Source organism: Parasteatoda tepidariorum, chromosome 6, assembly GCF_982258835.1.
Source record: "Parasteatoda tepidariorum strain Cologne lab strain chromosome 6, Ptep-v5.0, whole genome shotgun sequence".
NCBI lineage: Eukaryota > Metazoa > Arthropoda > Arachnida > Araneae > Theridiidae > Parasteatoda > Parasteatoda tepidariorum.
The window spans coordinates 64,196,234-64,220,404 of NC_141760.1; the positions used below are offsets into that span (position 1 = coordinate 64,196,234).

A 24,171-nucleotide genomic window follows, 5' to 3' on the forward strand; every position below is an offset into this window, starting at 1 on the left:
CTTTAAATCTAAACTTAGTTTAAGTTTTTATTTTAAAAAAATCAATAACAGAATATATTTTATACTGATCCTTTTCCATTTTTTATTATTAACTGCAAACACAAAGATGTTTGTTTATGTCTGTCATCTTTTTAAACATTTACCTTTGAAATTTACAGCCGAGATCAAAAATATTTCAAATGGACGAAAAACAATATGAAAATAGTACGATTAACATGAATATTGGTTTTATTTAGCAATTTTGGAAAAAATATAAAAACATTCTTTCTGTTTGAAATGCTAAAAAAAAAAAATAACAGGCAAATTACAATTGAATAATTTTGAAAGAATATGAAATGAAATATTTATAAAGAAAAAAAAAACTGAATAAAAAATTATTTATAATTCGGAAAACGTCTGGTTCGCACAGAAATTTCCTTAACAATTTCACAAATAAGAAAAACACAATGTACAACATAAAAGCATATTTATTTGCTTTCATAGAAGTAAAAATGGTGATTGCACAACATATTAATGAAAATAATGAATTATTTAACAAAATATTTACAGAAGAGATATACAATAAATTCTGTCACAACAGATAAAACCTATTCCAACACCAAATATTACTGATCCACTTTAGGAACAGTTTTCATCTGTTCCAGCTGTTTTTTATACTCTTCAGCCTCATGTTGTTTTTGCATTAACTGTGATTTATATAACTCTGCTTCTTTTTTTATTCTTTCCAACTCCCTTTTTAGCTTTGAACTTTCATCTTCTTGTAAGTCCTAAACAAGAAGGAAAAAAAAAAAAAAACATAAGTTTGAATTGAAAAAAAAATCTCAATCGAACAAAAAAATAAAGTTGGATAATACAGTGAAAGATCTACAGATGGGTGACAAAATAATACGAACACCTGTGAAATATCAGAAAATCTTTATTAATAGGGGGTAGGACCATCCTTTGACTGAATTACAGATTTAATATGACGTGGGGTCGATGCATAAAGGTCATGGACAACGTTTAAAGGAATATTAAGCCATTCCTCTTGCAAAGCGGCATCTAATTCCAGAAGATTTGATGGAGGTGTTAATCAGGAGCGAAGTTTAGACTCCAAATATTGCCACAAATGTTCAATAATATTTAAGTCCGGAGACTGAGGGGGCCAGGCGAGATGCTCAACTTCATTGTCATGCTCTTCGAGCCATCTTTGAACGAACCTAGCGGTGTGGATAAGGGCGTTGTCGTCTTGAAAAATCGGCCGCTCTCCAGGGAATACAGTCTGTACAAAAGGATGAACATGATCCGATAGAACGCTTAGATAGTCATTAGATTTGATTCTCCCATGCAGACGTACTACGTACTAGTGGCCCAAGACCACGCCAAGATATCGCACCCCAAACCATAATGGAGCCACCTCCATGTTTCACAGTTGGTAAGAGGCATTCAGGATCAAACGCTTCTTTGGGTGATCTCCAGACATAAACGCGCCCGGTGGTCTGAAATAAGGTGAAGGATGATTCATCAGACCATATTAGTTGCTGCCACTGCTGTGGGGACCAGCCTTTGTGACCTCAACACCACTGACTGCGCTTGAAAGTATTGGTTGCTGTCACCAAGGGCTTACGAATTGCCACTCTCCCATAAATGTTCGCTGCATGAAGTTCACTTTGAACAGTTCTTGTTGAAATGGGGTCCTGAAGATGACTGTTCATGTCTGATATTATCTCAGATAACGATTGCTTGTGTTTTCCTGCTACTACGAGCTGCGAGACACGTCTATCCCTATCATCAAGCTTTGACTTTCAGCCACTGTTTTGCCTTGAAGACTTCGTCTTACCTTCTTTCATGTATGCTGTCATAACGGCTGATACAGTACTTCTTGCAAACCCCAAAAGGTTTGCAGTTTCAGTAACCGATGCTATACTTAAACGCGCCCCAACAATCATCCCTCTTTGGAAATCTGACTGGTCAGACATTTCACCTTATAAAAGCTAGTTCGATAAACTCATGCAACACAGGTGACTAATGTTGAGAGACTGATAGCTTCCTCTTCAAGCTCACTAGGTGGCAGACTTCTGTTGCAGGTGGCGCGGCTGTACTGCAGGTGTGAAATAAGTCACACTTTTTCACAGGTGTTCGTATTATTTTGTCATCCATCTGTATATAACACAATTCTCCGTAAGCTACATTAGCCTTGTGGTTTTAAAAAAATGAATGACATTTGCAGTTAAAAAAAATTCTATAACTAAGCATGAACAGAGTTGCCACAGAAAAAAATCAACAAAATAGTTGCTTTTAGTAGCCTAAAGAATAAAAATAGTTGCCAAAAACTATGATAATAGTTGCCTAAATAAGAGCAAAAATTCAGAAAAATAAGACTAAAATTTTATTAAATGACTTAATAGTCATATACCATGATCCATTTAGTCAAGTTGGTGGCAAATATGATAATTTTATACAAACGTTGGTGTTCTAGCACTTAATATTTATATCAAAAAAATTAGTACATTTGCAGAAATAGTTTTAATTACTAGAATTCATTAAAAAAATACTTTTTCATTAAATATATATATATATTTAATGAAAACATATTTACGTTTACTTATTATTAAACTTCAATTAACATATATTTTTATGTAGTTATTTTATAAAAAAATTTTTGAGTGCTCCTCACACTATTGTATTAATATATTTTGCTTTGGCTTTATTGATACAATATCAGAAAGCACTCTGTTTTGCGGATATAATCGTGTGGGCTGAAGAAAAGATTATATCTTTTTTTTTTCCGGTTTTTTATTTTCTCCGGTTTTTTAATTAACATTTCACTTTTTTTTTTTTTTTAAATAAAATGTTGTTTGTTATTTTTTACTTATTACTTCCCACCCCCTTTTTTTTCATATGTCTTTAATTTTTCTTTGTTTTATTCTTCATTTTGAACTTATATATATATATATATATATATATATATATATATATATATATATATATATATATATATATATATATATATATATATATATATATATATATATATATATATATATATATATATATATTTGTATATATATATATTTGTATATATATATATTTGTATATATATATTTGCATACATATATATATATATATATATATATATACACAAATATATAGAAAAGAAATACAGTGTGTTCAGAAGATCCCGTGGGCCGCAGGCTTTTAACTCAATTTATGTTAAAATAACATAGCTAGGAGCACAGAAAAGTCTCCCAATAGTCCCCTTTTCCTGAAAATAGTTGCTTTTTTTATTTATTTCAGGCAAAAAAAGTTGCCATAGTTGCCTCATGCTGAAAATAGTAGCAAATACTTGCATTTTAGTCGCCAGTGGCAACCCTGCATCAAACAAACTTTTTACATCACTTATTTAATTATTTGATAAAACGTAAAAATTTTAAAAGCTAAGCAAAAAAAATTTATCATTATCATTTTGTTTTTGTTTTTTTTGTTGTTGCTAGTTCTAATGCTACAGAAAACTTCAATTTTTTTTCTGTAAATACGAAATACTTCACTGCATATTTTGGGTTTTTTAATTATATGTACCTAAAAATTATTTTGAAGAATTTTAATCTGCTCCAGAGAAATATTGCCATATTTAATTGGCAAGTTTATTGATAAGTGAAATGATCTATATAACACAAAACTCCATAAAACACAAAGCCCTAACTTTGTGTTTTTTGAAGTTTGCATATAAAGGTCTTCTTTTGTATATCAATTCTTAATTATTATAAAAAATTCAGCTGTTATATAAATTTACATTATTTTTTAGTATATTTTCTTTAGAATAGATACTTATCTAATCCTCTATCCTAGATACATTGCTAGGAAAAGATTGATATATTAATTTTTTGGTTCTTTATAACCAGGACATAAAGTTACACCAGGCAGACTGAAATTTTTGTTCAACATGATTTCTCATTAATAAATTGAAAATTCTTTCAAATGTTAACTAGTTAATGTTAACTAGTATGAAGAATTTTTTGATGTTATCAAAAATATAAAATAATGTAGAACTTTAAAATCATATTTAGAACAATTATAATAATATTAAATCAAAATAAAATTTTCATAAAGTTCAAGTGTTTCTCAGAAATAATAGTTTCGTAGGTAAAAAGTAGTTTTTGCATTTAATGGAAGAAAAATGCCATCACTGGATAACAATACAATTCCATGTGTCCTAAAGCAGAATCGTGGTGACACTGTTGCAAAAATGTTACAGAGTTCTTGTAGAAAAATTTTTCCTTTGGGAAATAAAATAATTTTTGTTTTTGTTTTCTGCAGAAATTATCAAAACATTTTCCCCCCTCAAAAGTTGCCTTACTCACGCATCAGAGGGAAAAGAAAATGCCCCCTGACTTTTCTATTCCCCATAACTATTACAGGGTGAGTAGCCAAATTATTCAACAAAAAATAAGCACCTTTTAAGCACTCTAATAATATTTTTAAGCACTTTAAAAGAAAATCATAATTAGGCAGGGTTGGAAAGTTTTTGACAGTTTTATCTGGTTTTAACAGTAATGTCAAAAAAATTCTTTTGGCATTGTTTTTCACAATTGTCAAAATTTTTGAATCATGTAAATCGAATGGCATTCTCATAAGCTACATTCTGACGATGCGCTGAAATAGATTGGGGTTAAATTAATTGTGAAAACGTTGAATAGAACAATTTGAAGTGTCTTTCTGCATAATTTGTAGCGAAAATCAACGTGGTAAAGAAAAAATATCAATTTGGAAAAGGGAAAATTAAGCACTTTTCAAAAACACCCAATGAAAAAATCACATTTAAGGGCTTTTAAAAAACGGAAATCGAAAATAAGCACCTTTAAGTACTTTTTAAAATGCTATGCACCCTGTGTTAATGATATTCTCGCCAGTTTGTGAAAAATATCAAAATTATTATGGCACACAAATTACAGATTCAAGAAATCACACAGAGACGTACTTTGTTTGCGCTGATATCCTCGTTAATCCTTGCAGTGTTTCAATCAATCTTTGGACAGTTATTGGTACGAATTTACACAATTGAAAAAAACGGAAAAAAAATAATAAATCTTACCTTTCTTTTATAAAATTTTATTACATGCCAAACTCAAATAATTTATTTGATCATTTACTTTTAAAAAGGACATAATCTATATTTTATCGCTAGTACTACTCAAATTCTACGGGTTTTTTTTAAAATTCTAATTATTTCTTAGTTGATATTATTCCAACGTAAAACTTGAATCGCGCATTTAAATAATCACTTTTTGACATGCTCAATTTATCCTGATAAATATTGCAAATTCATGTAAAGTTTCAATTATATTTCCGGCAGTTATTGATATTGATTTTCACTCCGTTTTTAAACATCTCGATATATTTCCAACAGTTTGGGAAATACAAATTCCGTAATTGAATTATTAACGTAATGATTATATTGATTTTTTTGGGCAGTTATTGCTATTAATTTTTACATACTTTTTAAAATCCGATATTTTTAATACAACATTATTTATTACAACAACCGAATCTGGAAGCGAAATAAGCATTTAGTGTCCTCTTTTTGAAACATCTAATTAACATGATTTCGCCATAGATCTTTTTTTCGGAAGTTACTGTTACAGATTTTACGATTTTGATTTTTTTTTGTATACCATAATGATTTACAAATTGCGAAAAAGGAAACAATTAGGGTGTTTTTCCCCTTCCCAAACCGAGAGCATATCCCATAATATTAGAATATAAAATATATTATATATTCAATTAAAACCCCATTCATATAAAATAAAATTGCATATACTATATATATATTGTAAACACGTTTCTGTTTCCTTAATTAAGTATAACATGTATATTTATTATTAAAAATATCTTGTAGAAAGACATCAGTGCTAGTGAGGTTTGTTGTAGAAAGCTTGAAAAAATTATGCCACATTGTCCATATGTCAATGGATTGAAATACGATAATCTAAGCATATAGTTTAATTTAGCATAACCTAAGCATATAGTCTCAACATTTTAAGGGATGTAACTTGCTCACCAGCCTTAAATATTTGTTCCCCAATTTGGAGCAGGTAAGGTGAAATTTCAATTTTTAATGTATAAATTCGTAATTGTCATAAATAATTTGCATGTTATATAAATCTACATAAGATTGTAAGCTGGTGTTATTGATGTATTTTCAGCAATTTTGAAAAAAAAACAGTCTCAATATGAATTTTGATGTTCAGATACTACTAAATTAAATATTGAAATTTAAATTATTTTTCTTAATATTTTATAAATGCTATGAAAAAAACACTTTTTTGTTGTCACCGAACCAATTCTTAAGTTTTTTTTTTAACTTTACGTTGAAAAACTGTCAGAGAAAAATTAGCAACAAACAAAGAATATTTAAGGAGGGGGAAATTTTTTTCACACACACAGAGATAGAATTTATTTTAAAGCTTAATATTTATCACATTGAGGATTAATTGCACAGATTATAGAGTGAGTCAATGTTTCATTATGAGCCATCATTTATTTGGCATATAAAATCTTAGAATCAAAAGTTTTGAAATAACAGAATTTTTTAAATATATAATTTTTTAATATAAGTAAGTAAAATATCAAAAATAGTTAATATAAGTGGAAATTTTCATTATTTTAAACATTCTTATTGCTTCAAAAATATGTACACTGAGAAAGAGAAACTTTAGAATTTATAGAGGGAAAAAAAAAAGAAGTTTAACCTACTAGCAGTTTAGCACATGGACGAAATAGGGCTATTTAATAATATGAAGGGAAAAAAACAGTTTTGCTATGCGGAGAAAACTGCAGTTTAAAATATGACTTTTTACATGCAGAACTGTCAGTGGATTATAAAGTGCTAATATGCCATGAAGAATATAAGACCATAGCTTCAAATCACTGCAAGATTTTCCAATATTACTATTTTATAATTAACAATTTTGAAAATGGAGTTAATTATAAAATAAAATGAATATTTATATAGAAGAAACAAATATGTAATAGAAAATTGGAGAGATTGATTTGCTTTTAACAAATGCTATGAATAATTAATGGGAAAAAATTTATAATTAAAAAAGTAAAAGATAATTTCTGCGATTAAAAATTTGATATTTTAATTATATTTGCCAAAATGTAATTAAAATTAAGGACCAAAATTTAAACATAAAAAATTAGATCAACGGAAAATGTAACAAATAGAGATCATAGGTCATTATTATAAAGGATTTGAATTACCTAGGGCAAAAAAGACATTTGACATCTGTTCATTCCTATTCAGACCAGTTAAAAATAAAACCCCAAATAAGATATTATGTCCAGTAAAAAAAAGCTTTTGTAAAGAAAAATTTTTTTTATAACTTTTTAAAGCCGTTTTTGAAATTCCAGAAACAAATCAAAATGCGTAATATTTAAAACAATTACTTACCGTATTCCCATTACTTATCTGTTTATCTTCCTCTCTTTTGACTTGACTGATTTTCATTCTTTTAATGGAAGGATTGGACTCTGTAAAAATGAGAAACAGTGAAATTAATTTCAACGGATATATATATTTTAAAACAAATATATACATATTGCAAACAAATATATACATATTGCAAACAAATATATACATATATTAATATATATAATACTGATTTTTTTTATTTTTAAATACACTATTTAATTTTTTTACAAGTTTCTCATTCTTTGTATAAGCCTTTAGTAATGCTGAAATATTGAATCTTGTTTTTCATAATTATTTAAAATTAAAAAATATATATATATATAGCATCCTTAATTCATATTGTTTGATTTTTCAAATTGAGTATTTTAAAACAATGTAAATTTATTTCCAATACATATCAGAAAAATTCTTGATAAATTAAAATGAACTTAACAAAAAAAAAAGGGGGGGGGGATTGACTAATGTTATGAAATGTAGCACATTTTTAGTTAAAATGTCAAATTTAGAATTAAATGTGGATTAAGTAAAAATAAAATATAAATATAGTAATCAATTTAGCTTTAAGTACATAATAAAGTATTACTTTGAAAATTTTTTTACCATAGAGTAGATATTGTGTTTAAAAAAATAAGTTACCTTATAAAATTAAATATTCCTAGAACAGACATGATTTCAATAGGTAGCAGTCACTGTATTAAACATGGAGTACATCAAAAATGACAAATGATTTAAAAAATCACATTATAAAAAAAAAATAAATAAATAAATAAAGGGATATTGAAACACGATTTGCTGAGTTCTAAGGAAACCAAATATTTATTCTTACTGAGTTTCAAATTTAGTTACAAAGCTCGTTGCATTCAAACAAAAATTTAAAACAATGTTTACAGATGCATGTTAGATCATTGCAAGAGTTTTATTGAAAATATTGCTCAATAATTATTCTCAGCAATCAGCACCATCTATTGATGAACCTTGCAACTAATTTGAAAAAATGGAACCAGAAAAACATTTTCTGGTTTTCGAAATAGATATCATTTTTATTAACTATCACCGTCATTTTTTTCCTTAGTTGATGTTTGAAACTCCTGGCCACTTTTTTAAACCGCCTAGCATAATGCTAATGGTTGACAATATAATAAAATTATAGTGGTAAAAAAACAAAACAAAATAGAAGTGTGCTTGCTTGTAAAGAGTAGAGAAATTATTCAAAACAAGGATAGCAAATTATTTGTTCAGAACTTGAACTAATAATTTGATAACTTAAACAAACAATACCTAGGCATTATATGGAACACAGGACTTTGATGGTTATATATATATACATATATAGAGAGTGAGAGAGATAATATATATATATGTATAGGGTATATATAGTTAGATACATATATATAGTTAAAAACTCAAAAAGTTCAAATTACCAGTGTGTTGATTGTTTAAAACAACTATAGGGGTTTGTGGTGATGAAATAATGGACGGTATGCGAGTTTGATCAGTTACAATGGTTATAACCCTCTGGAAAGAAAAAAAAAAGAATGATTACTATATTATTTATACATTTTAAATCAATAAAGTAAAAAAAAAAAAAACATGAAGTACATAATTTAAGACATATTTCACAAAACTTAAAAGAGAGCTATTTTTTTAAAAAGTTGTATTAGAGAAGTATTAGCAAAAAATTTTAAATTTAATAAATTTTCAAATCAATATATACATCAATATATGCAATAAAAAAACCTTCAATTATCCTGATAAAAAGTCTTCATTTACCATTGTATTTTCTATAGGAACTTAATGTTCTCTAATTTTAATTGTTCCAAAAAATGTCGTTCTTTAAATTGGTAGCTAATTTGAAATCATGTAAACTCTATACAGACGAAAAAAATCTGCCAATAAATTACAATTATTTTTTCATAAACAAATAAGCTAAGTTCAAACAATATAGGAAAAAGAAATTAATTATAATTTTTTTAAAAGAATTTTACAGATAATATTACCTGGTGTGAAGGAGTAGTACTGGTGACAGTCGTACTTTGAGTGGATTCCGGAATGGATGATGTATTTAATGAATTATTATTGATGTTTTGATGCTTCTTAACAAACCGCAGAGCTAGTTTTCCCGCTTCTATAATGGCAAAAATAAATAATTACTGCTGGATAATTGTGAAGCAATAACATAATAAAAATTATGAATTTGGTTAATTTTTTTTTCAATGCATTATTAAACAAATTCCTAATATTTTAAATTTTTATGAGAAAAATTAGTATAAGTTTCACACTCTTCAAATAGACATATCAGATGGAGAAACTTAAACTTGACAAGGGCTTCTAAAAATCTTTTTTTTTTTTTTTAATTATAAGTATTTATTGTTTAAATTGGACTTCATTGACCTTTTTTCTTCAAATTGGCTGTTTTCTAAAATACAGCTTGGGAGTTCTTGGTTGTTCATTAAATAAAATGAAATTTTCAATAAGCAAGGTTATCAGCTGGTTAATAACTTATTCATGCACTAAACCTGTCATACTGATAACAAACTTTTAATGTATTTAACATTATTGCATTCTTATTTTGAGAAATAGTTTTAGCTCTCAGGAGAAGATAAGAGGCAAATTATCGCATGGACAAAGAAATAGAAAATTTTAAATAATACACACATTTTACAAAATTCATGCATGAAGTAATTTTGATAGAAAACAAAAATAATTACCTAATTTTTTTTATTGATTCATATAATATCAGGGTAATCAGAGCTCATTCTAGGCAGAAAAAAGGGCAGGGTGCAGAAGTTTAAAAAAGGGCATTATTATTCTAAAAAGGCAATAATTTCTTTATATGGGCTATACACGTTCTATTAAAAAACATTGTCAATTAGTAAAAGAAATTTTTTTTTTACTTTACTAAAAGTAGCAAGGCAATCATATTAATTACTAATTTTTATTAATAAATTAACTTATATATCGAGTTAATGAGCTAATTAACTTAGTAATTTATTTAAAATGCATGCATATATTAAGAAAATAATGTATGTTTTTAAGTGTCAGTAGTTATGATTTAATAATTAAAATGATTGATAATAATTATGATTTAATGATAGTGGAAGTTACTGCAAACTTTCAAAGACAAGTGCAACAAGGGGGTGTGATGGCTATTTTTCGCATGTATATGCGAAAAATAGCCATCGCATGTATATATATGTATATGTCAATAAAAACTATGTATTGACAGCAATGACAAACTAAATAAAAGAGTTGAAAATAACAAAAGTTTAAGGAATCCATTGTAGAGTTTGGGGGAAAAATAAGGAAGGGTTGAGGAAAGAAAGGGCAAAAAGGGTATGGAGTCTATTAAATCAGGGCACTAATTTACTTCAGGGGTAACAGGGTGGATTCTTTTGGCTAAAAGGGCAGCAGGGTGCTGCGCCCTGTTTACCTTGCCTAGAATGAGCTCTGAGGGTAATGCAAGGAATAACATACCAGATTAATGCCACCGTCATTTTGCTAATATGTACATGCTCTTTTGTTGAAATCTTCCAGACTTATTTTGCACAAATATAAGCAAGGCTAAATTTTATTAATTTTGGGTTCAAAGCATTGGTGCCTATATGCTTGTTAGCCAAAACCATTGATTTTGAGAATAAAAAAGATAGGAAAGAAAATGGTGTTAAACCACACAATATAAATATTTCTGTTTTGAAAAATTTTAGGAAGCAAATCGGTCGCACAGATCTGAATGGCTAATTCTGATCCTAAAACTGAAAATTACTTAACTAGGGCTGCATAGCATGCTAAATATTTTTTAAAAATGAAAATTAGTCCTGTTAAATATCATTTTGTTTTTGATCACTCTGAACTGTTTTTCTTTATATTTACAACATTTTAATCCACAAATGATATAAAATTCAAATCTTGCATGAACTTATATTGCGGGGACCAGAAAGCAATATCGTTTCACAGCATTAAATATTGGTTAGTCATAAAAACCAATTCATTTTTGATCCAGCATTCAAAGGCTATTGCTAATGAGGGTGAATACATTATTGATTAAAAATAAAATCTTGATAACAAATATCAAATGCACCAAAATTACATAACTTTCCAGTCTTCCTAATAGATACCCTTTATGTTAATCATTTTATTAAAACTGGGACATTATGATAAAATTAAATTATTCGTTGAACACAATTCACTTTAATAAATTTAAAATTAGTATACCAGTAAGTGACACCGTCTGTCCACCTTCTAAAGCAGATGCAACAATAGTACTGTTATCAGCAGGGTGCATTGTTATACCATTCATTTCAAGCCACTGTAATGCTTCTGATGTAGATATAGCTACGAAAGATATAATTGTTAAGATGATAAAAGCATGAAAAACATTATTTTTTTATTACTTTCTTTCAAAAAGTCATGAAATTAATGATTATACAAAATTATAACAGATATTTATATTTATTTGTAGTAGAGTAATACAAAAATATTTCACTAAGTTGATACCATAAGTAACTCAACTATAAGTAACATACTGTTAGTAACAGTACAAATGAAAGATATAAAAAAAGACTTCTATGCATTTTTATCAATCACCTCCATATTTTATTTTATAAAAAGGAGTGAAGGCTATTTTTTTTTTTTTTTTTACTTTCTTGTGAAAAAATATATGTACAAATTTAAATCAGAAAAAAATGACTTAAGAAATACTCAACTTTAGTACTCATTACTAAAATATACATTGAATATATATAAACAGCACATTACCTTGATTGGTTTTTATTATTATTAAACTTACGCCAAAATAAAAACTTTTTTAAAAATTAAATTAATATAATTTTTTTTAAAAATTGAAAAGTAGATATTCAATATCTATTTAAAGATGAGACTTTTTGGACAACAGTAAAAATATTTTATATATATGTTTATACTGGTTAATTTATACATAGACAAAGGTGCTAACTTTCCAAATTGGATATCAACAATCAGAAGTACAAGGACACAGAAATACATAGTCAGTGCACACGGAAATCAAATTAGCACGATTTTAAGATGAAAAATATATATTACTTAATTTTATGTACCTATATTTTAGAGAATAATGCATGGATTGACTATGGAGAAAAAAAAAGTAATACTGAGATAGATACTAAATTAAAAATTATACAAAACTAAAACTAAATATATTATACAATTAAATTGATTAAGTCAATGATCTAGAATTTGGTAAAATTAAAGCTAAGAATTATTGCCTTTTTATCATCCTGCATTTGAACTACAAAAAAATTTTGCTCACAGCATTTCAGATTCGAGTTAACGCTCTTTTGCTTTTCCATAAGAAGAGAAGATGAAGTTTTAGAATAGCTTGATGGAAGAGGAAATCTTTGTTTTTATTTTTTATTTCAATCAAATGTTTTTATTTATTGTTGAATAGAATTCTTATCTGTGAAAAAAAAATATCTGTTATAAGAGTAGGACAAAAAAAAAAACAAACTATAATAGATTCGTTGTAAAAACATTTTCATATTTTGGTAGTTAAGAAAATTTTTTCGTTTTTATATCATTTACTTTAAGTTTATCACAGTTGAACTCCTTCAAAACTGTACCTTTCCTTCAGAACTGTAACGAAATATATCAATGATGTTGAAGCTGCTCTCACTAACATGCACTGGGAGAATGATTCTGTTGAGTCAAAATGGCTACAGTTGAAGGAAAAAATTTGTAATGCTGCTGACAACATTATTGGTAAGAAGGAAAAGAATTCAAATAAAGATTGGTTTGATGATGAGTGTGCTGCAGCATCCAATACTAAAAACATTGCTTATAAGAAAATGATTCAAAAGAATACAAGATTTAATGCTGATGAATATAGACGATTAAGGAGAGAGGAAAAGCGAATCCATAAGAGCAAGAAAAAAGCTTTTGAAGAGGAAAACCTAAGAGGTATTGAGTCCCTGAAGACAATAAATGAAAGCCGAGCTTTCTACAGACGAATTAATAGAAGTCGAATGGACTTTAAACAAACATCTAACCTCTGCAAAAGTAAAGATGGTTTGATTCTGACAGACAAACAGGCTGTACTCAGCAGATGGAGTGAACATTTCCAAGAAATGTTCAGTAAACATGATCAATCCTATTGCTCTGGGAGCGTTTTTGAAAATCAGAATAATGAAGATATACCTCCACCTGAACTGGGCGAGATTGATATTGCTATTAAAAAGTTAAAAAACAACAAAGCAACTGGGCACGACAGGATAGCAGCTGAGCTGTTAAAATGTCATGGTCCAGTATTTCTAAAACTAATTTATAATCTTATTACTGATATTTGGAATGCTGAAATTTTACCTTCTGACTGGAACACTGCCATTATGTGCCCAATATATAAAAAAGGTGATACCATGGTTTGTTCTAACTACAGAGGTATAAGTTTGCTTTCTACTACCTACAAAATCTTGTCAAACATTTTATTTGAGAGACTTATACAATATATAGACCCTCAAATTGGAAACTACCAATGTGGTTTTCGCAAGGGAAAATCTACTAAAGATCAAATATTTGCACTTAGACAAATTTTAGAGAAGACCAGGGAATTTGGTATTACCACACATCATCTCTTTATTGATTTCAAAGAAGCCTTTGACAGTATTAATAGAAATCGCTTGTATGAAGCCCTGGTTGAATTTCAAGTACCACCAAAACTAATTAGACTTGTAGAAGCAAGCATGTCAAACACCGTATGCAGAGTCAAACTTTTGGGATCTTTATCTGAAGAAATTAAAGTAAACAATGGAGTCAGACAGGGAGACTCCTTATCCTGTCTTCTTTTTAATGTTGCTCTAGAAAAAGTTATAAGAGATGCTGAAATCAATATCAGAGGCAACATATTTTCAAAATCTATTCAAATATTGGCGTATGCGGATGATTTAGACATCATTGCACGAACTGTTCCTGCATTAAAAGAAGCTTTCCTTTCTTTGGAGCTTGCTGCTAGGGATATGGGACTAATCATCAATACCGATAAGACCAAATACATGCCTGTACTTGCTAAATTAAATTCTAGTGAATCCTATCTGGAGATTGGTTCCCACAGGTTTCAGACTGTTCAGAATTTTACTTACCTTGGTTCAATTGTTACTGCCGACAATAACATAGACAATGAGATTCGGAGTCATCTAATTTGTTCAAATAAGGCTTTTTATGGTTTAAAACGTTTTTTCAAATCATCTCTTTTATCAAAAAATACAAAACTTTTACTCTATAAAACATTAATTAGGCCAATACTTACCTATGGCTCTGAGACCTGGAACCTAACTCTAGCTGGTGAAAATAAAATTGCCATTTTTGAGAGAAAAGTTTTGAGGGCCATCCTTGGTGGGATAAAAATAAATAATTCCTGGAGAAGACGATATAATACTGAACTGTATAAAATCTACAGAGAGCAAGATATTGTGAAATTCATTAAAATAAATCGAATGAACTGGGCAGCTCACATTTTCAGAAGGAATGATGACTCAAATTTAAAGAAAATCCTATTACACAAACCCCTAACGAACAGGAAAAGAGGTAGACCCAGGCTGAGATGGCTAGATTTAGTTGAGACTGATTTCCTTACTCTAAAGGAGAAAAACTGGCGAACAAGTGTCAAAAGTAGAGAGAAGTGGATTCGAATTCAAAGGAAGGCACTGGCCCACCCTGGGCTGTCTAGCCAAATATGATGATGATGAAGAAAATTTTTTTATTTCTTATTTTTATTATATTTTTTTTTATTGTTTTTAGAATTGTCAAAGGAGTAGAAAAAAAAATATTGTAGATTAGTTGCAAACAATAAAATTCCATTAGTCTTCATAGTTAAGGGGGAAAAAACACTTATTATTTTAAACAGATAAAAATTCTTAAAAACTGTAATCAGAGTGCTTACCAGGTACCAGGGAGAAAAAATCATGACCTCAAAACAAGTTTGCAAAGCCCTTTCCTTGCAGTAATTTTTTTTCTTCTTTTTTACAGAAATTATTCAATTCATGTAAATGTTATTTAATGCATTTCATATTCATGTGATTAGTAAAAATAAAAAAACAGAAGTTTTTTGATAGATCATTAACAAGATGTATTGCTGTTTTATTGGGTGAAATGTGGGTGACCTATTTTTCTGATGTACTGTACATTAAAATAAACATGCAGAATAATACTGCATTGAAATACTAATTTTTTTTTTAATTATCGCTATATTTCTATACAATTTGACATACTGCACAGGGAGATTTGGCAGTAAAATTCAAATAAATAAAAAATAGAAAGAAAAAAAAGATTCAGAATATTATCTACGAGTTTCAATTCATCTTTTCTTCAGCTTTTCCCATAATTAAAATATGTTATGAGAAGACAAAGAAATAATAGCTAAAACTCAAACTGCTCTTTTCAGAGAGAAAGTGCCCAGATTTTTTTTATTCCTATGGAGAACTCTGGTTATACACTCCTAGTTATGATTTAAAAGCTACTACTATTGTAAAATTGTGTCAAAATGTGAACTTACATGCATTAGGAGCAGTTGCTTCCGCTAAAGCAGCCAAAGCTGTCAGCACATTAGTGCATCCTGGATCACTATTTTCACCTGAAAATTGATTTTGAAACAAATAAAAATATATTCAGTCACAAAATAAATTTTATCATTTAATTAACATGCAGAGTGGGAATAAAATTAAAACAAACAAAAAACAAAATTTCTTACAATGATTATGGTAAAAAATAAAATTAAATGGGATTAGATAAAGAAGAAAAGAGTTTTTTTTTTTTTAAATACACCAATTGGCTATAATAAATGCAAATGTAGTGTTTCAATTGTATAAGTGTTCTCGAAGATAAATGTGATGTAATGATTAGGAGTGGGAGAGGAAGTTTCAGCTTAACATCTTCATTGTTTTATAATATTCTAAAAATATTTTTAACATCTATAACCTATATTTCTAATATATTTTACAAATTTCATAACATTTACTAAAATAATCCAATTTTTCTATAGAGAATTTTTCAACTGAAACCAATCGATTTTGTTATAAAGTAAAAGATAATGTAAAATAACAGTATAAATAACAGTAATACAATGCATCTCTCAAAAACGGAAAAATCATCAAAGAAGTTGCAAGTCGAACTCACCTTCAGAGTCACTAGAGCAAGTCACTTGCGTTGTTGTACTTGACCCAGCACCCATTTTCTGAAGATTTGCTAGACATTCTGGTGATAATTGCTCTGCCCGAAGAAACATCGGCCTTTTAACGGAAGGAGATTTCAATGGAGTATACTGGACATTTTTAATGTTACTAACTGAAGCTGGAGAACTTTGTGCAGAACTTTCATATTTCTTACTATCAGTAATATTTGCAGGTTCAATGCCTTCAGATTTAATAAGAAGAGGTATATTTATTACCTGTGAAGCAGAACCATTGTTGGATTGATTGACTTGCACAATTTTAACTTTTGTTGCAGTTGATTGTCTGACAGCTTCAGGATTAAGCATATGCTTCTGTAAATTGAAATTTTTCAAATTAGAATTATTAAATGCCTTATGATTGTCTAAATAAAACATACTGAGCAATTTGCTAAAAGAGTTTTTAAATTAGTCCAAAGTTTTTTAAAAAAGTTGTAAAGTTACAATTATCTTATCTTTCAAACACACATTTCTTAATACATAACACTAGGAGAAAATCAGTTTGCATTGTAAAAAAGCAGTTGATTGGAGTTGAGAAAAAGGTAAAAAAAAAAGAAATAATAACGCAAGAACTTTATGAAAATAAGTGGATTTTTACAAAATTTTTCTAAGATTAAAGTTAAATCAAGCAGCATGTATGAGTCTTGCTAGAAAAATTTTGTAAGATTCAAAATAGCTGATAATAATTGACAGAAACTTAAAGTAAATGAAAAAACACAGTTTTTTGGAAATTTATAAAAGCTTAATAAAACTATAATGCTTTAAATAAACTTTAATATGAGGGAATTCTTAGTAGTAAGTATGTTAATTTTGAAATTGGGACATGATATAGTAAATAATTGTATTGTTTGTCTTACTAAGTCTATATAGATAATGGAAAAAAACTAAATTAAATAATTAGTTGGTTTTTATTAAAATCTTTAATGGCCCAATGTGCATTCATATGGCACAAGTTTAAAGTGGTTTGCCAATTAACTCAATATGTGTTTTATATAATCAAAAACGACATATTTTGTATTGTTAAAAGAGCAGCCCAAACTAATAAAACACTAAAGCATTAAGGAATGAAGTAAAGCAATAATATTATAACATAGGCTAAAAACTAAAAATTTTCATAACAAAAAAATTCCATTTTGATCATGTGGTAGCAATGCTAAAGTATCTTAAACTATTTTTATTCAGTAGATACAATATGAATTTAAAAATCTCTAATCATGCATGTTACATATTAGAGTAAATTAATCAAAAGGAATTTTCTTTTTATTCTTCATCCATCCATGTGGTGTAGAGCATGAAGCCATTCCACACTTCCTCTGACATAAGTCTTATTCATGAAAATGAACTCTTTATTTAAGTTTACATTTAAAAGATTTTTAGTATTTGAAAGTTGAATATAGATTATATCAATTTGCTTTTAGCACATTGATGAAAATTTTGAAATAAATTTTTCAACTAAAGCAGGGATAATTGTGACAAAGTGAAAAAACCCAAAAATTTTATGCACAAAATATAAATATCAAGATATCAATTTATCAGATTTAACAATTTTTTGAACTAGCATTGATAATTAAATTCCCAATGAAGAATATCACCTTTAGAGCAACTGATTCTAGAAAAAACTTACTCCTTACAAGAATTGCGATATTGGAATTTAAAATCGTGTGAATATAAATCACGATGTTGGGTTTTAAATTTATGAAAATTCAAGTTGCAATAATGAATTTTTAAATTGTGTAAATATGAATCACCATATATAATTTTTAGACCAGGTAAATATGAATCACGGTGCATAATTTTTGGAACACGTAAATATAAATCACGTTATTGGATTTTAAAAACGCTTGAACACGAATTACAACATTGAATTCTAAACTCTAGTGTAAACAAATTGCGATAATTAACAATTTTTAAATTGTGTGAATACAAATCAGGCATAACTTTTAAATCAGGTAAATACGAAAATCGATGTTTGATATTGAAATTATGTGAGTAAGAATTAGCAGATTCCAGTGCAATTGCAAATATTCAAAGAGACGAAAATCCTCCAAACCAAAAGAAACAAATAGGAGGAAGAGTTACATGCACGTAAACGTCTCTTTAAAGAGATGTAGCAAAAGCTTTAAAATTTCATCAGATTATAAGTTTTTGATTTGCGGAAACCCACGAACTCTTGAGATATCCGGAATCCTGCAATATTCACCGAAAATCACATACCCTGTTCCTAGATTTTAAATCCGGAAGAATGAGACGAAAGAAACAGAATACAATCACCCCTGCTAAAAAAAAAAAAAATTATAAACAAGAAATTGTCAGGTCTTTTGAAAAAAATCAAAGTGACAGGGACCACATTTTTAATAAAAATTCCATTTGATTTATCACCTTACAAGAATGGGAAGAATTTTCTTTGGGAATTGTTAAAATACAGTGACAATGTTTAAGGGTGACATAGATAATGATTTACCAGAGTTGGGGCACAGAATTTATGAAGATATTGCATCCATTATTTCACTCTAGTTAACAATCTTTTAGGAAGAATGAAATATTAGGTTGGGGGTGTGTCCTATATCTAATAGTGCATATATAGAATATTAGACAGAAAAGCTAGGTTGGTTTATTTTCAATATTATGCATGATTTGCTGCAAACAAAATTTAACTGTCATAACATACCATTGATACTGGAACATTCTTCAATACCCTCTAAATATTTTCATTTTACAAAACAAATATTTTAACTCAATTGTGCTACAAAAATTAAAACTTCTCACTTAGATAAATATCACTTAGAAACAGACTTACAGTTAACAAATCAATCAAATCTTTATACATATTATCTTTTGCAATGTCCAAAGGCGTTTTGTCAAACTTGCTACAAGCGGTGACTGATGCATTACTTTTTAGTAAAGCTTTTACAACAAGATAATGTCCTCTTTCTACAGCCCAATGCATTGGAGTCATTTTAAGCTGGAAAAATAAGAAAAAAGTAAGCACAATTTGTCAAAATTCATTTGAAACTTTTCAAATCGTAAGTAAAAATATTAAATAAGGACACAAGCTTATAGACAGGGTTGGGTAAATACCCGATGGGTAGGGTATTTATAATAATTTGTTCTTTTCAAAGCATATAAACACATGATTTGTCTTGCTTATAGTTCAGAGAATATAACTATCTTTAATTTTCAAAAATAAACTTAACACTTACATGTTCCAGAAGAAACATTTCAAAAAAGTATAAATACTTAGAAAAGGAGCTACATTGTTGCATTAAAAAAATAACGTAAAATGGCTTGCACAGTGTGTAATGTAATAAATTAGGCATTTTTCGAGAAGATATAAATTTTTTAATACAATGGGATAAACTAGATTAAATAGAAAAAATCTGAAATAAGCACAGAGAATAAGTTTAAAATTCATAAATTTAATTTCATGAAATTAAATTAGTTTAAAATTCATAAATATAGTTTCATTAAATTAAATTAGCTTAAAATTCATGAAATTTGTTGAACAAGCAACTATCATATTATTTTAAAAAAAAAAAATCAAAATGACATTGACCAATATTTTTAATAAGAATTCCATTTAATTTGTCACATCACAAGAATGGGAAGAATTTCCTTTGTGAATTGCTAAAATATAGTGACAGTGATTTACCAGAGTTGGGACACAGAATTTATGAAGATATTGTCTTCCTTACTTCACTCTAGTTGGGAAGAAAGAAACTTTAGGTTGGATGTGTTTTCTATATCTAACAACACATATATTAAAAGAATGTTGAATGTTTGAAGAAATTTTAAAGTTGTTTTTTCTTTTTCTTTTATAACGAGTTTTCAAATTTAATATGAATTATAAACTAAAACAATAAATAAAAACATAATTCTACCATGTCTCTAGCATCAACTTCAGCTCCATGACCAATCAACAATTCCACAATTGCTAGATGGCCCTCTTGAGCAGCTATATGTAAAGGAGTTTTATCTACTTTTGTCCTGGCATCTCGACTAATGCCACCTCTTAAAAGTACTTCTGCAGTAGCTATGTGACCATATTGAGCTGCCATATGCAGAGGTGAGGTGCCAAGCTGAAAAAGAATTTTATTTTATAAGAATGATATAAATAAGTCTAATGTTTCTCAACATAATAATAAGCGAGAAGCATTAAATTATAGTGATCTAGTTTTATTTTTTAAAAAAGAGGCGCAATTAATAATTTTCTTTTGATGTAAAATTTTTATTTTAGCATAGACAAAAAAAATTTTCTTTAACAAGAGAATACTAATTGTCGTGTTAAAACTTATTTGTCTGAAACTGTACAAAATTTTTACGAATTCTTATCCAACAATTTTAATTTTGTTTCTTCAAAAACATTTAGCCTTTGCACCATAAGTTAAAAGGAAAGAGCAAAATCGCAACTTTAAAATATGGATTGCAGATTGCTCAACTGATGAAAACAATAGACAATGATGTCAGCATCATTTAAGACTTTGGAGTCTATTTTATTGATATTTTTAAAAGATATTATTTTTTTATATGTGTTTTCTTTCCTTTTTGTAAGAGATGCAAATAGTTGATAAGAGCTGGAAATAGCTTTAAAAGAAAAAAATTTTTTTTTTCAGTTCTGCTGTTTGATCAGTACAGAATTGCTTTTAAAATAATGTTTGAAGGGAATACTATTTGTGATAAACCAGTTTTTTTATAGGATTAAAAAATTCTCAAAAATTCGTTCTTCTGCTTCATATTAATAAGAGTTCAGTGGATATATTTGAAGTTGAATAACAGTTGACCAATATTTTTCTTCAATTATTTGTCTCCCATACATCGTTAGAAGGTTCAATCTTGTTTTATTTTGAATTGGGAATAAAGTAAGCACTTCTAGATAAGACAAAATGAAATCAATTCAAAAATTAAGATGAAATAAAAATAAGAATACTTTAAGATTAAGAAGTGTATTTTTATTATTATGTATACTATTGTGTGCAAATACTTAATCTAATAATGATTAAATATACTAATCAATTCTACAATAATAAAATCATTATGTGTTGTGAAAGAACATACCCAATCTGTCGTGAAAGGGGCGCCATTTGTCATAAGGAGACGAACTTCATCTGTTTCACCAAGCTTGGCTGCCTCTAGAAGACGTTTGCCTAAGTCCACAAGGGACATGTCCAAAACAAATTACAAACCTCTGAAATATATATATATATATATGTTACTTTTATATAGCTGTAAAGACAATTTTTTATTTATCTTAAATATTTCTAATAGATAACTACTATGTTTGTTTCCCTTTACCCAATACCAGTAATATAGCTAAGCTTTAATTAATTTTCAACTCATTTATATAAAAAAAAAACAATTTGGTCTCCGCCAATTTTTTTGGCCTAAAATTTGGTATTGGACCAAATCACTATTCATTACATCCCTATTTGACACATACTAAATTTTATTGTTTAGAATGTAATTAAACAATTTTGATTTATAGATTGTTGAAAAAGCTAATTTAAATCAATTTAATTTAGTGAAATGAACACAATAATTTTTAAAGAATAATTGACAAAAAACTTAACAAAATAATTAATATTTATTTGATACCTATAATACAAACAATCTAACATAGAGACCAACAATTAATTTTAAAATACAAGTAACTCTGAAATAGGAACCAAATCATGAGCTTGTAATATTTAATTAGCAATTTCATATAGCAAATGGAAAGTATTAAGTTATGTACAGTATTTGGACAAATAAAAAGCTTAATTATATGCATTAAAAATATTTTCTAAGATAATCCAAGACAGGGGATAAATAATTGAATTTATTTTTAAAATAATTTTAGCATTTCAAATTTTAATAAAGCAATACCTGTTATAAAGACATGCATACAATTTTAAAATCTTATTAGTTAATAAAATCAATGTAAATATTTATTATAAGTATATTTCATAATACTATAAACATAAAAAATCTTAAAATAATATAATAGAAAAGAATCTTGTACCACAAAACAGAGATCATTAATGATTTGATAACTAAAAAACTGATATATCTAATATGTGTACCAGTGCCAGATTACTTTAAACTTACTTAAACATAACATGCACACAAACATAAACGTATAATCAGGAAATTATGTACTACCTTACATTTAATACATGAATTAACCCAGATAAAATTGATTCATCTTGGTAGGTACTACTTGCATTTCTGTACATTAGTTCTTAATGTTAATATGACAAAATATTACTTTGTATCACGGATAAATGATTATCTATCATTCTCAGAGTTCCAAGATATTTATAAATTATTCAACAACTTTTATACAAATGTAAGAGAGAAAATTAGTAAGCTTGCTTGATTATTATTTTTCATTTTAAGACTTAAATTGGATAACATGGTTTAAAAATGTGATCAGATATCTATCTATAAGAGATTATGAATAGAATACAATTAAAATTAACTCTTTACTAAAATCCTCTTCTGTTTGAAATTATAACTTAAAGTTGAATACCTAAATAGAACCATTTTAAATTTGCTAAAAACTGATCAGTAATATATAAATGTGAATTAATACAAGATAAATTATAAATTAGGAGCAATTGAATGACAAACATGAATCTGTAGTTTTTTTTAAAAAAAAAAAAAAAGCTTTCTACCTGATGTATCATACATAAATTATTGCATTTTAACTGCAAATAAATTATATTTGATGTATCTCAGTACTGCCCTTTCTTTACAAAAGCTCATTATAAGGCGAAGCTTTACTACGTATCACAGATAAATGATTTTTTTTCGTTCTCAGCAATTCAAGACATTATTTATAAATTATTCAACAGTTTTTATATTAATGTCATAGAAAGTAAGTGGGCATCTTAGTTTAAGCATTTTCTATTCTATATTAAATTGTGTTCTTTTCAAGCAGTAAAAATAGATAGCAAAGTTTTATAAAATGATAAGATATATGGTTATCATTTTACAAAACATAATTTAAATTTTAATTCACACTTCCCTAAGAACCCCTTCTGTGTTAGAAAATTATAATAAAAAAATAAACAGTTCGTTCGGTTTAGGGACTCCCGGATCCGGAAGTATACCTTTTGTTTTCCGGAAGCACGCGACTAGGTATTTCCTTCGAAACCATGGGCGCCATCAAAACGAGTTCCTGGGAATTTAAACTTGAATACCTTTTGAATTTCAAACAATTCTCTAATTTAAATTAACTTCACTGAGATGATAACAATACAGTCGTTGTTACGCAATCTTTTCAGAGTACGGTTGTCCAAATGTTTTGAGAATTTTACTAGAGGAGTGATCGTTGAATTTAAAAGGAATATGCTTAACAGAAGAAGAAAAAAAAACAAATCTTAAAAACTTACTGAAAATTTAATTAAAGCCTAGCTAGAGTTTTAAAAAACATTCTACTAATTTTTTAAAGTTCACAACCGTTTCAAAAAGTAGTTTTTTAAGATGTTTTTTACGAATTTCATTTCCCTTAGATTCAAGCAAAGTTTGAATTCCCTGTAACCGTCTGGGA

At 27.8% G+C, this 24,171-nt stretch overlaps 1 protein-coding gene across 3 annotated transcripts; it reads right to left on the reverse strand.

Annotated features, from left to right (window-relative positions):
- Positions 1-449: 449 nt before the first annotated feature.
- On the reverse strand, positions 450-24,169 carry LOC107456217 (uncharacterized). 3 transcript variants are annotated; one of them, XM_087165962.1, is made up of 11 exons: positions 24,014-24,169; positions 21,696-21,825; positions 20,522-20,719; positions 19,441-19,605; positions 16,592-16,958; positions 15,972-16,049; positions 11,666-11,785; positions 9,451-9,578; positions 8,875-8,968; positions 7,433-7,512; positions 450-767 (listed from the first exon to the last, which is right to left on the reverse strand). In XM_087165962.1, the coding sequence occupies exons 2-11, from the start codon at positions 21,801-21,803 to the stop codon at positions 606-608; spliced, it is 1,500 nt and encodes a 499-aa protein (XP_087022088.1). In that variant the 5' UTR covers positions 21,804-21,825; positions 24,014-24,169; the 3' UTR covers positions 450-605. The 3 variants fall into 3 exon arrangements, with proteins under 3 accessions (XP_087022088.1, XP_087022086.1, XP_087022087.1); XM_087165960.1 differs by having other exon boundaries at positions 23,732-24,159; XM_087165961.1 differs by lacking the exon at positions 24,014-24,169 and adding an exon at positions 23,294-23,743.
- Positions 24,170-24,171: the final 2 nt, after the last annotated feature.